The sequence below is a fragment of the Choristoneura fumiferana genome, chromosome 24, assembly GCF_025370935.1.
Source record: "Choristoneura fumiferana chromosome 24, NRCan_CFum_1, whole genome shotgun sequence".
Lineage (NCBI taxonomy): Eukaryota > Metazoa > Arthropoda > Insecta > Lepidoptera > Tortricidae > Choristoneura > Choristoneura fumiferana.
In genome coordinates, this window is record NC_133495.1 from 11,200,323 (window position 1) to 11,216,727 (window position 16,405).

The 16,405-nt window shown below is 40.0% G+C and overlaps 2 protein-coding genes across 11 annotated transcripts in view; one reads left to right on the top strand and one right to left on the bottom strand.

Annotated features, from left to right (window-relative positions):
- LOC141441617 (inactive dipeptidyl peptidase 10) overlaps nt 1-5,729 on the top strand; it is a 734,138-nt gene extending 728,409 nt beyond the window's left edge. For all 9 annotated transcript variants that reach the window (XM_074106408.1, XM_074106406.1, XM_074106407.1 and 6 more), the window contains 2 exons: nt 900-1,105; nt 1,761-5,729. In XM_074106408.1, the coding sequence (XP_073962509.1) occupies nt 900-1,105; nt 1,761-1,910 (356 nt within the window). In that variant the 3' untranslated portion in view covers nt 1,911-5,729. The remainder of the gene's footprint in view (nt 1-899; nt 1,106-1,760) is intronic.
- A 3,070-nt stretch (nt 5,730-8,799) lies between these two features.
- Nucleotides 8,800-15,815, bottom strand: LOC141441557 (cytochrome c oxidase subunit 4 isoform 1, mitochondrial-like). Of its 2 annotated transcripts, none has more exons than XM_074106322.1 (6): nt 15,706-15,815; nt 14,265-14,349; nt 13,748-13,861; nt 12,319-12,511; nt 10,398-10,540; nt 8,800-8,899 (listed from the first exon to the last, which is right to left on the bottom strand). In XM_074106322.1, the coding sequence occupies exons 2-5, from the start codon at nt 14,346-14,348 to the stop codon at nt 10,407-10,409; spliced, it is 525 nt and encodes a 174-aa protein (XP_073962423.1). In that variant the 5' UTR covers nt 14,349; nt 15,706-15,815; the 3' UTR covers nt 8,800-8,899; nt 10,398-10,406. The 2 variants fall into 2 exon arrangements, with proteins under 2 accessions (XP_073962423.1, XP_073962424.1); XM_074106323.1 differs by lacking the exon at nt 15,706-15,815 and adding an exon at nt 15,616-15,638.
- Between the last annotated feature and the right edge of the window lie 590 nt (nt 15,816-16,405).

The following is a 16,405-nucleotide window of genomic DNA, read 5'->3' on the forward strand; positions in this document are numbered from 1 at the left end:
CCCCTCATGGGCCACCTATCGACCACAAGTGGATGCTGAATTACGAGGTGGTGCGGTCGGATGCCGGGTGGCTCTAATGATCTTAAATGTTAAAGTCTAACATCTGGTACCTAGCATGATATAGTACATTGTGTCTTAAGGGCGGCAAACAAGGAATTACGAACGAGAGTCTATTAGAAGCCCGAAGTCGAAGACTGAGGGCTTTAATGAGTCGATGTTCGTAATTCTAGTACCGCCCGTGCGACATACAATGTTTTTAATCACATTAGCGAGTAAAATTGTATATTTGTAAAAGAAAAACTAATATTTTTTCAAAGATTGCCGATACCGCTGACTACGCTCTTGGCAGCGCCAGCCTCCGCGCCGCCCCACCCCACGCAGTATGTGCCCGACCTGCGCGCGCACCATGCAGTATTTCATTGACCGCCCTTGGGCTTCATGAAAAGAAAATTAGTACGGGCAATGACTCATTTACCGACCACGGGTTTCATGACGAGCACATTAAGGTCGAGGGTTTTATTTGGGGGGTTGCAACCAAGGTAGCCTGCATGTTACGACACTGTTTACGAGCAAGTGTGATGAAAAATGATAAACGATTGCGGAGTACGAAAAGCGTCAGGTGTACCTAGTGTGGTGGTGGGGTGGTGATAGATGGGTTTGTGTGATTTGTGTGTATTCCTACAGTGTGAGGTAGAGGAACACATATTTCTTGCATAAACGTACCTATCATAACATCAGTCGCGGGTGAGCAAAGTAATCGTTTTAGTTTTTTGATAACGATAGATACGAGTAAATAAAACGATTATTTGTTACTGAAAACACACACAATCAAAATTAGAGAGATAAAAAAACCCCTGGACCTCAATTTCAATATTTTAAAGGCTATACTCTTGTATCAGATTCGTTCTGGACGGAGCGCTACGGCGGCTACGGCGCGCACTGGGCGGGCGCGCTGGGCGCGGGCGCGGTGTGGCGCAAGGCGGGCAACCTGCCGCCGCGCCGGCTGCTGCTCGCGCACGCCACCGCAGACCTCGCCGCGCCGCAGGACCACGCGCTCGCGCTCGCTAAAGCGCTCATACGCGCCGGCGCCGTCTACACGCACCAAGTGAGTACCAGCCTGGGGCAAGCACATACAACCTGCCGCCGCGCCGGCTGCTGCTCGCGCACGCCACCGCAGACCTGACGCTGGCTACACGCACCAGGTGAGTGCTGGCCTGTAGCGTTAGCGTGGCGGTGCAACTGGATTCTTGATGTAGCGACTCCTAGCATCATCTAGTCAGCAAATACAGAAACTTCGACTGAATCCTACCGCTATCGAAGTTTCTCAACTCGGACGCATATAGGTATACAACTTCCGACGCTCGTCCTTCGGACTTCGCTCCCCAGGCATAGCACCTGACTGGAACTCTCTCTACTCTCTGTTGTAGCATCCCCTCCTCACTACCACCCTGCGTAAGGGTGATAAGGGAAATGAATGAGCAATTTTTGTACATAGTATTTATTTTATTTAAGTTTTGGGAATCTCGGAAACTGTTCAAACGATTTCACTGAAATTTGCTATGTGGCTAATATTTTTTGGGGGCTAACAATCGATCTAGCTTTATCTCATCTCTGAGAAAACGCGTAGAGTCGAGTATTAACCCGAGCTAAAGTCGGTCGCACGCACATTCGCACTAACGCACTACTTAGTTCAATATTTTATCTAGTTTCATCTGTTGGATTTATTCCATTTCCACTTAAATAAAATGTCTCGGTTCCAGGTATATCCAGACGAAGGTCACAACTTCGAGCGTTCCAACATACATTTGCACAAAGCCATGGAGCAGTTCTTCGACGAGTGCTTCGGCCCTGTGGAAGTCGCCGACTGGGACGTCAGCGGGGTGGGGGGATTGTTTCCCTTCAGGGATTAGGGTTGCCCCTGTGGGGATCTTGCTCCCCCAGATTCTGGATCAACGTAGCCCCCGTATGGGGAAAAAGCTGTCATTAGAATCGAATTGCCCCTAGATGGAGTCCTCGTATTTTTGGGATGGGCAAGATACGAAAGCCTTAAAGTTATTTAATTTAAAGTTAACCAAATTATTGTAATTACAAGGGGCATAAGGGATGACTTATGATTGGATGCTAGTGGTAAATACCCTGCGGATGTATCATCCTTCCCTCGGTTGGGGCAAAATAATTCACAATAAAAACAGTATGAATTATGTGTGATTTATCAAGCAAAATTTTTTGACAGTCCTCTTTTGTATATATTTAATTGGGATTGTTTCTAGTACATACCCTATTTCCGGTAATTTCTGTCGACTTCTATATCTATATGTCACTAAAATTAGTAAATACGTGTTCATTGGTAATTTAACTTGAAAACTAAAGTTTTTGAGGATTATAGTACCTATAGTTTACTGTAGGATTTATCTCTGTTCCTTAAAACCTAGATAATTAAGGCTGATACAGCGCTATAATTTTTAAAAAAATAATTGCAAAATCTAAAAAAAAGTTGTAATTCTAGGAGATCCGTGTATTGTTTAAAAAGATCGTGTCTTATTGGATTAATGGGCTTAGTTTGAGAAAGAAGCGGATGAGACCAATACGAACAATTATGGACGTAACCTATACTTACTTAAAACAACATGGACAGAGCATAGTAATACTGACACTGGATTTGCAGACTTGGTAATACCAACCCTGTTTTTCATGTACCGTTTATAGTTCAGCTCACGTAAAAAGAGCGCTGGCGATATACCTGCGCAGTGAGCAATTAACCGACCAAACGGGTGGAAAGACGTGAGGCGCGGGTGAGGAGCGAGGGAGGGCTTGGCTTTGCCGCCGCGCTATTGGTTCGGCAGTCGACCTTGACCTTTACCTTTTCTGCCTGCCCTGCGAAAACACATCCCCTCCACTGTCACCCAGCGCTCTTTTTACGTGAGCCGAACTATACCTACCCTTGAGATTATTGTACAACAAGTACAGGTAGCGCTGCCTGTGAGTGCACAGCCTCCCTCCCCCCCCCCCTCATAATGTCGTCGTGCTAGGCTACGCGCGACTAGGGCCGTAACGTGTGTCTAAAATGTTGAGGTAACCGATTTTAAACCGTACTTTGTTGTGTGTTCAATTCCCGCCAGTGATAGTTAGTTATGATGGAAACTAGCGAGCGTTTTAATACGTACACCTATTCCTGCAAGACCGAAATTTATTTTCCCAGAGCTATTATTTTAAAATATATACTGTTCAGATAATTATCAAATACCTAGACGTGCTAGTGCGGCGTTATGTAGGTACTATATGTAAGATCTAGAGGATCTAAGAGCCACCAAAGATATCAATCTTATTTGGTAGTTAGTTTTTTTTAAGAGTTATGTTGTCTTTTATTTGGAATGTGGACCAATGATCCAATGAGAGAAATCTTTCTTATTTGTCTAAGTGGCATCTTTGGTTAACTAAAGGTCAACAGAAATGAAGCCAAAATTTAACTTCCAAAAGTTGAAATAATAAAGTATATATGTGATAAATATGTAAGAAATGATATCAATGGCTGTTTAACGTTTTACTAGTGTAACTTTATTTCTTAAAACGAAATCATTAATCGACTTCAAATATGAAGCCGTGGTGGCCTAGTGGTTTGACCTATCGCCTCTCAAGCAGAGGGTCGTGAGTTCAAACCGCGGCTCGCACCTCTGAGTTTATCGAAATTCATGTGCGGAATTACATTTGAAATTTAACACGAGCTTTGTGGTGAAGGAAAACATGGTGAGGAAACCTGCACGAACCTGCGAAGCGATTCAATGGTGCGTGCGAAGTTCCCAATCCGCACTGCGCCCGCGTGGGAACTATGGCCCAAGCCCTCTTGTTCTGAGAGGAGGCCTGTGCCCAGCAGTGGGACGTATATAGGCTGGGATGATGATGAAATATGAATTTGAGCTATATCTAACATCTGCATCGGTTAATAGAAAAAATGTGAAAAATAAAGTTTAATTTAAAGCACCTCTGTTTCGAAGTCGGTTGAAAACCATTTTTACCGGTAAATTTTTAAGACACAGCTATACCTAAAATTAACTTATCTTAGTTTTTGTTAAGTACCTAAGTATCAAAAGTAGGTATATTATGAATGAACCTGAACCTTTTAAAGCCTAATGTTACACATTATTGTGAAACAATAAGTAATGTACGACAGTTAAAATATATATAAAGAGATAAATGTAGTATTTTATTAAATGTGTAATTCAATGTCAGTTTGTGAACAAGTCAAAGTACCATTTAAACCACGTTGTCACACCGGGCGGGGCTTTTAATAGGAACAAATAATTAGAACATAGATCAAACTTAACGACATTAGTTCAGCGACTTTTCTGTCATTTTTTCTTGGTCCAATATGTCGTTATAACTGGTGTCGCTGATAACGGTTTTCACTGTATTTTAAGTCGCTGAGCTTATTCGTTTCGCTGTTTGACGAGTGCCATTTATGTCTTCATAATTTGCCCCTTAAACGCCCTACCCGGTAACAAAGTTCGCGAACTTGACGCAGGACAAGGCTCCTGGGATTTTTCTTATGATTATTATAAGGATGGAATTCTATATTTTATCGTGTAATGTATCAAAGTCTTTATCTATACCTATTTCTGTGTCGCTTTCAATGTCATCGTTAAAATAGCTTTAAATATAGAAGTCTAACCTAACCTACGTACCTAAATAAAGATAAAAATTACAATTCCATTTGCAAATGAATTCATAGCGAGTCAAATGTCATGTCACAATTAACAAGAGCGGTGAGTATAGTCGAAGAAACTAAATCGCGTACCAGACTGGGACCTTTTCATAATCAATTTCGCCATGATTTCTTTACCAAATCTACGGAATGTCAATATGACATTTGTAGCACAAAGGTTCCCTAATAAGCGATTAATTTTCTTTGACTGTACACGAACTACTTTAAAATTGTAAAGCTACAATCCATCGGCTGTGGCATCCGGATACCATTAGGTGGGTCGTTCCATTCATGCCATTATATTATGTATCGGGTAAAATTATACAGTGCTGCTCGCCAGTTCTGTTAGCTTGCATTTGGCTTGACACGCTACCCGTGTCTAGATATGTATACAGGTCTGAGGGACGTCCCATGGCTATGCCACATAGCCACATGGAAAGAAAGTATTTAAAATATTATGGACAGAAAATTTTATTGAAAGAAGACTTCATTTTGAAACGACAAAACAATAAAGTTTGGAAAAATCTTAACAGCTCGATGATGAATGCTGGCCGCATCTGATGATGACATCTAACGAGTGGTGAAGAAACTAAACTTAGGTATATAAAATAGGTGCAACTAACACCATCTATTGAGAAGTTTTGGAATCTAACAAGCTACAACCCAAACCATAATAAAGGTCACAGCTCATTAGAGCCACCCGGCACCCGACCAGTACCGCCTCGACTTTCGGCGTCCACTCGTTGTCGACAGTTGGTCCACGGGTGGACGCCGCGTTGACAACGAGTGGACCTCGCGTGGTCAACGAGTGGACGTCGCGTGGTCCACGAAATTCCGTGTAGTCTATTAAGAAATAAGGGTGGGGAGCGCCGCGCCGATCGCGCGCGGTTCACGCGAGGCAAGTGTACGAGCAGCGAGCTATCACCGAGTGGTCTACTCGCCGTCCGCGCGTGGACACCTCGCGAGCGAGGCGATCCGGTGACGCTACGGAGTTGATGTAATGAGCGCATGCCCATAATGCGCATGCGCATGTGCAAGTCCATATTAAATGGATAATTTTGCCCCAGATTTTAACATTAGGGAAAGTTGATACATATTATACATTTATTATTGGATTTTAACCTAACGAGACTCGTGAATTCATTTGTAAAATTTAGTGCACTGATAATACAAATTCATAAAATGTGTGTTTACCTATCTATATTTGATAAAAAAATACTTTATGTTAAAGCACCATTGACTTTTATGTTCCATATTTTGGATTACACGTTCGTACATTTCTACGTTTACTGATAAAAATCGAGGTTTGTGTCGTTCCGTCCCTCTGACGCTTATATTATTTAATACGAGAGCGAGAGGGACGGTACGATACGAACTTCGATTTTCAAGTTTCGTAGTAGACCCTCATCAGCGTTAATCCATGATAACTATTAATAACTAAGTAAATAAGTTGTTTTTGAGTCCCAAAAGTCTTTTTATTTGACAACATGTCCATAGACAGATATTTGGCGTTGTCTATTTACATTTATTTTACTTTTCACCCTTAAAATACGGCCCTTTCGGAATAATATCCGCCTAAAAGATCGACAAACACTTAGCCATTGTTTTTTGTGCACATCCTACCATGTCATAGTGTAAAATTTACATTTGAGCTCTCGGTTTGAAAAAAAAAACACTGATTCTTGATTTCATAGAATATCCATAATGCGCTCATAGGTTTAAGGTTAATTTAATAATTACAGTATTGCAGTGCCCTTACAGGGTTTGCTTCAGTATTTTGTATTGTTTCAAGGCAAATAAATGATTTTGAGTTTGAGTGAGATTATCTTTCGATTTACGTACAATAAATTTATCTTTGGATCATAAAAGTTATGGTGCTAAAGAAACCAGTTGACAATCGATGATGCTACCTATATCTAAGTACCTACACGTACCAAGTGTCCAAGGAACAATCACGTATAGTACTGATGCGCGTTTGATGCTTCGACACATAGAGTAAAATATTTTAGTTAGCTACACTAGTCTTATGTCTAGTCATTTTATTTTAATTAAGATGTAATTTTCTAGCGGTGTCGGAATTTCAATTAAAAATTGAAGATTATTTGTTATAATTTAAGTTTATTATTTTGAGAAATAATTTAAAACATTTTTATAATGGCGATATCTTTTATTTATTATTCGATTTAGGTACCTTTCTTTAGTTTAATGTAAAGCTCTTCTATTCTTTAGCTTATAGAAACATAAAGTGATATGTTCATATACCTACATGTTACGTCTAAGAACGCTCAGTGGATACATTGTTTAAATTTATGTTATATTGTTGTTTTATATAAAACAATAAAAAAATTGTTCCCAAACAATTGTTTTCTTTGACTATGTAGACATATTTAATTAATGTTATGTGTAAACATTTCGTTACTAATAACCTTTTTTTGCATACATTTTCTTGACTGTACATACGGTGACGCATTAATTATCTGCCGCGGCAGAACGTGTAAAAATATCTGACACGTTCTGCCGGCCCCAGAAATAGTCGTATCAGCTGTTTATGCACGCTTTGCAGTGTCAGATATTGGTGCAGACAGGTGCAGACTTGCAGTCCTCCAAACTACGTATACGTACCAAATTTAAAGTCTATGAATTCAAATTCAAATTCACATGATTTATTCAGTAAATAGGCCGCAATGGGCACTTTTACACGTCATTTTTTAAACTACCAGCGCTTTCGGAAAGACCGTCATTGCCAAGAAGAATGCGCCGCAAGAAACTTGGCAGAAAGTCATTTTTTCATAATAATATAATTACAAATAAAATACTTAAAAACTATATTATACAATTAAAGAAAAAAAATACAAAAAATAATAATTATAAAAATACATGGATGTATGGGGTCCCTTAGTTACAATACTAAACACTAACTACTTATATCTAAACTATATCTACGTTCAGTGGAAGTGTAGAATGCTTCCACCGTCATAATTTTTAAAATAAGATGATGACGAGATCACAAACGCTGAAATAACTGATTAAACAAATACAAAATTCAAATCTATTGTCTATTGTCAAGAAGACATTAATATCTGGATAGTTCTACAAGCGTTTCAACCGCTATCAGTTTCCTGTCGCATATTTTGAAAAAATGAGATCGTAAGCCCGTAAGCAAAGTTTAACTCGTTGAGTTTCTTGCCGGATTCTTCTCAGCAGAGGTTTTTCCGAACCGGTGGTAGTTTTTTTTTGACATTCATAAGTGCTTGTTATAGCCTAAATTGAATAAAGATATTTTGACTTTGACTTTAATGAATTGTAAGTACCGCATGCGCACCATATCGTTTTATAAAATTCTTCCATTCTACCCGACTCATTTCCGGGATGTCCACTACAAATCCTAAAAAAAACTCCCGGACTTTTCCCTGGCCACATTTCTAAGTATCCCTGACCAATCATGTACATTTCAAAGCAGGTTATATAATAATAATAATAATAATATGCCATTTATTTCGGACAGAATCCACTATATGACACTTCTTTGATTTTTACTACCCGAGATACTAAGCTAGACCCGATGGTGGGAATTCACTGCACACCGAACGTGCTTACTTTTTCGTTGACTGTTTTTATGGTGCCACTCTTTAATACGTCGCCTGGAACGACAGGTGTCAAAATATCTATAGTTTTTCCCCTGACTTTTTGAATTTCTAGCAACTTCTAGAATCATCATCATCATCCCAGACTATATACGTCCCACTGCTGGGCACAGGCCTCCTCTCAGAACAAGAGGGCTTGGGCGATAGTTCCCACGCGGGCCCAGTGCGGATTGGGAACTTCACACGCACCATTGAATTGCTTCGCAGGTTTGTGCAGGTTTCCTCACGATGTTTTCCTTCACCGCAAAGCTCGTGGTAAATTTCAAATGTAATTCCGCACATGAATTTCGAAAAACTCAGAGGTGCAAGCCGGGGTTTGAACCCACGACCCTCTGCTTAGAGCGATAGGTCAAACCACTAGGCCACCACGGCTTTTAGGCTTTTACTTCTAGAATATTTGTAAATAATTCCGACCCAAAAGTCACATCATACTTGTAATAAATAAAAGCTTGTGTGTTGATTGGAATCACAATTTTATTATCTTACAGAGATAGTTCACTTATATTACATTTTGTCTACTCTAGCCCAAGCCGCGGCCATAGCACCGATCCAGCGCCTGCAATCAAACAAGGTAGGTAGGTAGGTAGGTAGTTAGGTATATTATAACTTATCAAACATGACATGAAAGATTGACGTTGTGTTACAAATAATAGGCCGGGAAGTACCGCGCTGCGGACTGCTTCTCGGCTGCCTGCGCGCGGTCGCTCTAGCGGCCTGCAAAGAGATTTCATACAACTTTGCAGGCCGCTGGCCGGCAATGCGACCGTCTTTTCTCTCAACGCGAGCTGCGGCTAGCGCCAGCAGACAAGCACAACAGGCCGACCTTGTTTTTAGGGTTCCGTAGTCAACTAGGAACCCTTATAGTTACGCCATGTCTGTCCGCGGCTATGGTCAGAGACCGTTAGTACTACAAAGCTTTAATTTGGCATGAATATACATATCAGTCACGCCGACAGTGGTAAAATAAAAAACAATAAAAAAAAATTTTTAGGGTACCTCCCATAGACGTAGTGGGAATGATTTTTTTTCTCGACTAACCCTTTAGTGTGGGGTATTGTTGAACAGGTCTTTTAAAACCATTGGGGGGTTTCCTTGACGATTTTTCGATTCAGTGATCTGTTTGCGAAATATTCAACTTTAAAGTGAAAATTTTCATTAAAGTCGAGCGTCTAAAATCTAAAATGTTGGGTGGAAAATTAAAAAAAAAATCAGGATGGTAGTTTGTATATTATTATAAAATGTACAAGGAAAATTATAACCGACACATTAAAGTCCGATACGCTTCCGGCCGGTTTTTTTTTTATTTTATTTCATGTCATCTTTGAAAGAAAGAAAGAAAAGTTTATTTTGACTCTAAAAAGTACCACCTAAAACTAAGACTAGAACTAGCACTAAAACTATGTTACTAGGTGACACGGCAGGATACCAAAAAGGGTCTCCCTCCACTCAGCATATGTTGCCGCACATTATGTGCAGTAACGCTGGTTTTCTGTGCAGCCCAAACGTTAAATAAACATGTATGCATGAGCCAGTTCCTTTGCCCCAGTCAGACGGAGAAAAAAAAAATAAAAAAAAAAATAAGAAATTAAAACCATAGACAAAGGGAGAAGTGACGTGGCTCAGTGTAAAAGATAATAATACTTATCTTCTTATCTTTGAGAAAAGCAATATAAACAATCAAAACAGTAAACAAGCCTCGGCCGGAACGTGGGGTTGCCGGCCTCGCATCACTATCCTATATCTGCTTGGCCGGCAATTTAAATAAATTGTAAATACAATCACGCCCTCTGTGGGTCGTGTCTTGAAGCTTATTGCTTTCTAGCTAACAACATCGACTTATGAGTTAGGCAAAAGGATCTAGCAAGCTAGTTCAAAGAGCGTCACATAGATGGCGCTTTGTACAGATGGGAAATTATCACCCATGATAATGATGCCCATGAGTACCAACTACTTAAGGACAGTCATTGGTCCGTTGCCAGCCTTTTTAGAAAGCATAAGCCCTTTTCTTGAAAGCCCCGATGTCAAAGTTGATGTACATGATGAAGTGGGCTTACCTGTCAAGTTTACTTCCAGCGGTTGTTCTCATAGTCCCACTTGGAGGCGAGTCCGTCCACCGGGTTGACTTTGAGGTCCAGCATACGCTTGAGTTGCGCCTTCTGGTTCTCCTCGCTCATGGACTCCGGTATCGGGTTGTACACTGCACAACAAATACATTTTCACTTCTCATGCTCATAAAGTTCGTGTTTATTCCGAATCTAGGCGACACGAAATGACTTTTTATGCTTTAATGCTTACAGTAAAATCATCATCTAAACCCGAGGCAATCAGTGGCAAGTGGCAACAGCAACAAACAAAAAAGTTTCTATATTTATTTCAAACAACAAAATATTTTCTATATAATGTTTTTAAAAACAAATACACTAATAATTCGTTTACAGATGACTCAAAACTCACACATTGACAAGTTGTTAATCGGCGAGAAGTCGGATTTATCGCTTGACCGATCCGAAATTTGTACGGGAGAGTGGACTCGATGTTGGTAAACGAATCCAAAAATAATATTGTGATAAAATGTACGACTTAATTAAATAGCAATAATACGATAACAATTCTTTTTACAGCAGAAAACTGAACAATTCGGCATTTTTAGCACTGCAGCGTTCACTCGCGCGACTCGATTCGGTCTAGTTTGAAATCCGAGCGCGCCTTGTTTTATAAAATTCGTATGCCCAGTTGGGCTTGTACTTTGACAGAGGGGAACGCGGCGAATGGCTACTCCCTTCCGTAGGAAGCCCGCGTTGCTCTAAGACCTAACCTTGCTCTGCAAAGCTCTAATGGAAACAGCTCAGCGAAGCGAGGATAGATAAATGAAGTGTTTCTATTAAAGAAGAAGAAAACAAATAGCTGTTGCCCGCGACTACGCCCGCGTAGATTTTTTTTATCGCTATCTCGCAGGAACTATGCAATTTTCCGGGATAAAAACTATCCTATGTATATCCCCAGGAGTATCTGTATACCTGTATACCGAATTTCATGTAAATGCCGTGGTGGCCTAGTGGTTTGACCTATGGCCTCTCAAGCAGAGGATTGTAGGTTCAAACCCCGGCTCGCACCTCTGAGTTTTTCGAAATTCAAGTGCGGAATTACATTTGAAATTTACCACGAGCTTTACGGTGAAGGAAAACATTGTGAGGAAACCTGCACAAACCTGCGAAGCAATTCAATGGTGTGTGTGAAGTTCCCAATCCGCACTGGGCCCGCGTGGGAACTACTGCCCAAGCCCTCTCATTCTGAGGGGAGGCCTGTGCCCTGCAGTGGGACGTATATAGGCTGGGATGATGATGATGATAGTGGGATGATAAACACATTCCTCGCCACACATCCTCGCACAGCCCATTTAGACCATGCCAGAACTTGCATGCAAGTTGCATTACATTGCAGACCACTGAGAGAATGAATTCAGTTGACCAAACAAATAGCACAATGTAGTGAAACTTGCGAGAGCGCATTGTCTAAGTGGGGTTTAAGGCTTAATTGGCAACTTAGTTGTTGAATATGGTTCAACTTCAACTTCAACTTTTTGCTTAATGGCAACCGGTCGCTTTAGGTTAGCAACCATTACTGCCAGTGACACCTGACAGCAGCAAAGTATACAATTGAATATGGTTTTGACAACTAATGGATCTGCCATGTCTTATATATTATTATGAAAATATATAATACAAACAGTGTTTAGCAATGAGAAAACTTAAATCGGTTGAAAATTGGATTAATAATTATTTTACCTACCTGTCTCTTTCTCAAACGCTTTTCTCTATGCAGCAAGTACTACTTGCGTGTGACGTCACATGCAAGTATGTCTTTCTCTGTCTAATCTTGAATTTGAGACTTCAAAATTGTTTCTATATTCGATAACAGGCATTGTGAAGTTTTAATTTAAAAAATAGTCAAGTACCGTATTGGCAGCAGACTTACCGAACAGCTTCATGGCCATGTATATCCAGACGGAGAGGGAGGCGAGGATGAGGCTCCAGCCCATGATGCCCTTCCACTCGCCGGTGGGCGCCTGGAACTCCGCGAAGGTCTGGCAGAAGGACGCGCGGTACAACGCTTTCTTCTCTTCGATAGTCAGCTTGCGCCAGTCTCCCTTTTCCTTCTCGCGGAGAACCTTAAAAATAAGTTTTTACTTAAAAAAATTAGTACAGCTTTTTTTGCTGGCTGTACTTTTTGTTGACTATAATTGCATTGTCATATAACATTTACATACAACCAAACTTACAGTGGATGCCATTAACCATTGAGGAGTTCCCTCATACAGAGACAATCTTAGCTAGACCACCAGCATGTCACAACCAGATTATTGTATTGTCACCTGATTTACATAAGTATGCTAAATTTCAAACCAAACCAAAAACTTGCAAAATTTGACCCACACACACACATACAGACATACATACATTGCCAATTAAATAAAGGCTTGTAAAATGAAGCACAAATGACAAACTAGATTGCTATCCAGCACAAGTGAAGTAATTTACTGGAATAATTTAATAAAATCAAAAACCTGGGTGACATGAAACATGTCTAAGAACCATCACTAGAAAACCTGATTTCAAATAAAAAAAACCGCATTCTAATCGCTCCACCCGTTTAAGAGCTACGGTGCGACAGACACACAGACACACATAGCGATCAAACTTATACTCCCTCTCTTTTTGCGTCGGGGGTTAGGGAGTAATGTAGAACGGTCATTGTTAAATAATTTAAAGTTCAACATTCAGGACCCAAAAAGCTATGGTGGTCTAGTGGTTGGACCAATGGCCTCTCAAGCAGAGAATCCTGGGTTCAAATCTTTACCTCTGGGTTTTTCGAAATTACATTTGAAATTTACCAGGAGCCTTACGATGAACGAAAAATTTGTGAGGAAACCTGCACAAACCTGTGAAGTATGGCCCAAACTTTAAAATGAGAAGAAGAGTGAAGGGATAAGTCTACTGTAAAGTGTAACATACATACTCACATTCAACACAATATCTAACAGTATTAAGCCATCATCATCATTATCAGCATCCCAGTCAATAATGCCCCATTCTGCTGTACATAGGCCTCTCCTCTCCTTAGAATGAGAGGAGTTGGGCTGTAGTTCCCACGCAGGCCCAGTGCGGACTGGGAACTTCACACACACCATGAAATTGCTTCACACTCGCAGGTTTGTTCATGTTTTCCTTCAGCATAGAACTTGTGGTAAATTTGAAATGTAATTATGAACTTGAATTTTATAACACTCAAGAGGTCCAAACAAAGTTGGGGCTGAAATAAATATTCTTCTGCATGAAATGCCATAGGTAGCTAGACCGTGATGACTTTTTAACAGTCTCTTTTTTGGGTGTACCATATAGTTTACCTTAATATCGGGTGTGTCAGGATGGAAGCGCACAGCGGGCAGGGGGAAGTCGGGTCGGTCCACGTAGTTGGGTTGCCCGTTGAAGCCATAACCTACCCACTCGCGGTTGCCAATCTGTTGACATCCGTGAGAACAAGTTCATAACCAAGTACAATCAAAACTCTTAATGAGTGTGTTGCAGTAATCAATAAATGTAATTATCGAAAAGTTAGGATTAAAGATTTAATAGTGTTGTGTTATAGCTTTTTCTTTTTTTATTAACACTTATTTGATACACAGAAACCAACATTAACATCCACTTGCAGGCTTTTTAATCTAGGTTGAAGTGGTCTTAAGTCCTGTCAGATCCATACAAGAACTGTCAGTTTAAGCCTAAAATCAAGGTTTAAAAAGCCTACAAGACGTCCTACAAAGAAACAAGTATTGAATAGTGTAAATTAGGCCCCTCTCAGCATAATGTTGTGGCAAGCTGCAAAGCTGTTCTAAACATGTAAATGCAAAATGAAGTAGAAGTAACCTTGGCAAGCTCGCTCATGGCGCGGACACCAGCAGGGACGCGGACTGCATCTAGCAGCGCTCGGCGCATCAGGAAATTTGCCATGCTGTAAAATAATAACAATATCATTAATATAATGTCTTAAACTTTCGTGATTTTCACTCATACTCCACCACGGCCACTGTAATGTTGCTGAAACGTTGAGGTAAATATTACTTCTGTTAGTGGTGTGTTATGTTCCTGGTATTTTGACTAATATCATTAATAGTCTCTCCCCAAAACAGGGTTTTGCAGCTCAAAACTTATCTCAGCTTTGAGGTGAATTGAAGTTCATCATCATCATCCCAGCCTATATACGCCCCACTGCTGGGCACAGGCCTCCTCTCAGAACAAGAGGGCTTGGGCCATAGTTCCCACGCGGGCCCAGTGCGGATTGGGAACTTCACACGCACCATTGAATTGCTTCGCAGGTTTGTGCAGGTTTCCTCACGGTGTTTTCCTTCACCGCAAAGCTCGTGGTTAATTTCAAATGTAATTCCGCACATGAATTTCGAAAAACTCAGAGGTGCGAGCCGGGGTTTGAACCCATGACCCTCTGTTTGAGAGGCGATAGGTCAAACCACTAGGCCACCACGGCTGTCGAACATATAATTCAAGCGAAGTCGAATTGAAGTTAGCTCTGTGAAAAAAAATGAATATACCTAATTAAAGGAATATTTTGTTGGTTTCGTTTCTGAAAACTTTTCTAAATGGTTAAAGCTTTGGGAGTTCAAAAAAAAATGAAGTTAAGTAACCTCAGCCGCAGTCAGTACTTCGATGGGTGACTGCCTCCAGGTTCCATCTATTTGTTTCTTTTTTATTTCATTTCTATTTTTAGCAATAAATATATGATTTTTACTCAAACTACAGGGACAAAAGCGTAAAAAAAAAACAGACTCGAGTTCTACAGCTCAAAGAGCCAATAATGTTTCCATATTACCAGGAAAATCGGAAAAAAAACAACTGCAACACATAGGTGATTTACCTCAAGGTGAGGTGGTCGGTGGATCAACTAAATTATTAACTTAGATTATTTGGATTATTCCCAATATTTTAAGAGTGTGATCATGATAGACTAGGTTACTGATAAATTTACCAAAAGATAAGGTTACAAATACGACAATCGATTAGGTCCACGAGTTACATAACTGGAATCGATCGAAAACCCTTTAAATGGGAAACTACGTATGGTCGAATGATAACATCTGCTATATCAAATGAGCTTATTTGCAAATAAAACAAGAAAAGATCACTAACTCAAAGAAATGAATGATAAATTCTAATTTCGATCGGCACTTGTCGACTGTCAAATTTTGTTACGTTACATACTTACCACCTGCTACATATTTTTACTTGGATTTACTCAAAATATGCACACAACACATAACGTAATGGGAAATACGGAAAAATCTGAACGAATTACCTGGAAGTTTTGGATTTTTTTCACGTGAATTATTTTATCACCACCCGATATGACTGAAAAATCTCAGTCAGTGACATCTGGTGGAATTTTGGAGAAGCAGTTGCGTTTCGTTTTACGCATAGCATAACAAGTGAATTATAACCTTGGCAGATTCATGTCGAATGCACATTATGCACATTATTATGAACGGTAACTGACATTTTTTTAAACGATTGGAATCGATTGTGCTCTTGATTCTGAGTAGGAAAAAAAAATTTTTTCCAATATTAAAAAAGGGTACACTTTTTTTATAACGTCCGTGTGTAGTGGCAATGATTATTGCCTGCACCATTTATTTGTTTTTATATATTTAATTAATTTTAACCCATACACACTCACGTATTAACATGAACGTATCCATCCATATAATCTGGCAACACATCCCTCCTCCTTTTAGCTGCCATTTGATTGTGCACCGAATTTCGAATGACGAACGAAGAAAAACAAAACACTCGAGATGACTATAATTTTGTAAAAACGCTTAACCTCTTGTAAAAAATCTGCGTTCTAGTCTCGTTTGTTTCATGTAATAGCTATTTATACATAGGTACCTAGGTATAAATAAAATGGAAAAAGATAGCCTTTAATTATTAAAAAAAAAAAATTATACGTTTTATTTCATGTAAGTAACTGTTACTTAAACGTGGTCACCATAGGTGGT

What these genes read in the sequence shown, in the direction of transcription:
- LOC141441557 (XM_074106322.1), bottom strand. Translation starts at nt 14,348, where the DNA reads ATGGCAAATTTCCTGATGCGCCGAGCGCTGCTAGATGCAGTCCGCGTC. An exon ending in CTGACACACCCGATATTAAG is followed by an intron (nt 12,512 to 13,747) that starts GTAAACTATATG and finishes CTTATTTTTAAG; the next exon opens with GTTCTCCGCGAGAAGGAAAA. An exon ending in CATGGCCATGAAGCTGTTCG is followed by an intron (nt 10,541 to 12,318) that starts GTAAGTCTGCTG and finishes TTTGTTGTGCAG; the next exon opens with TGTACAACCCGATACCGGAG.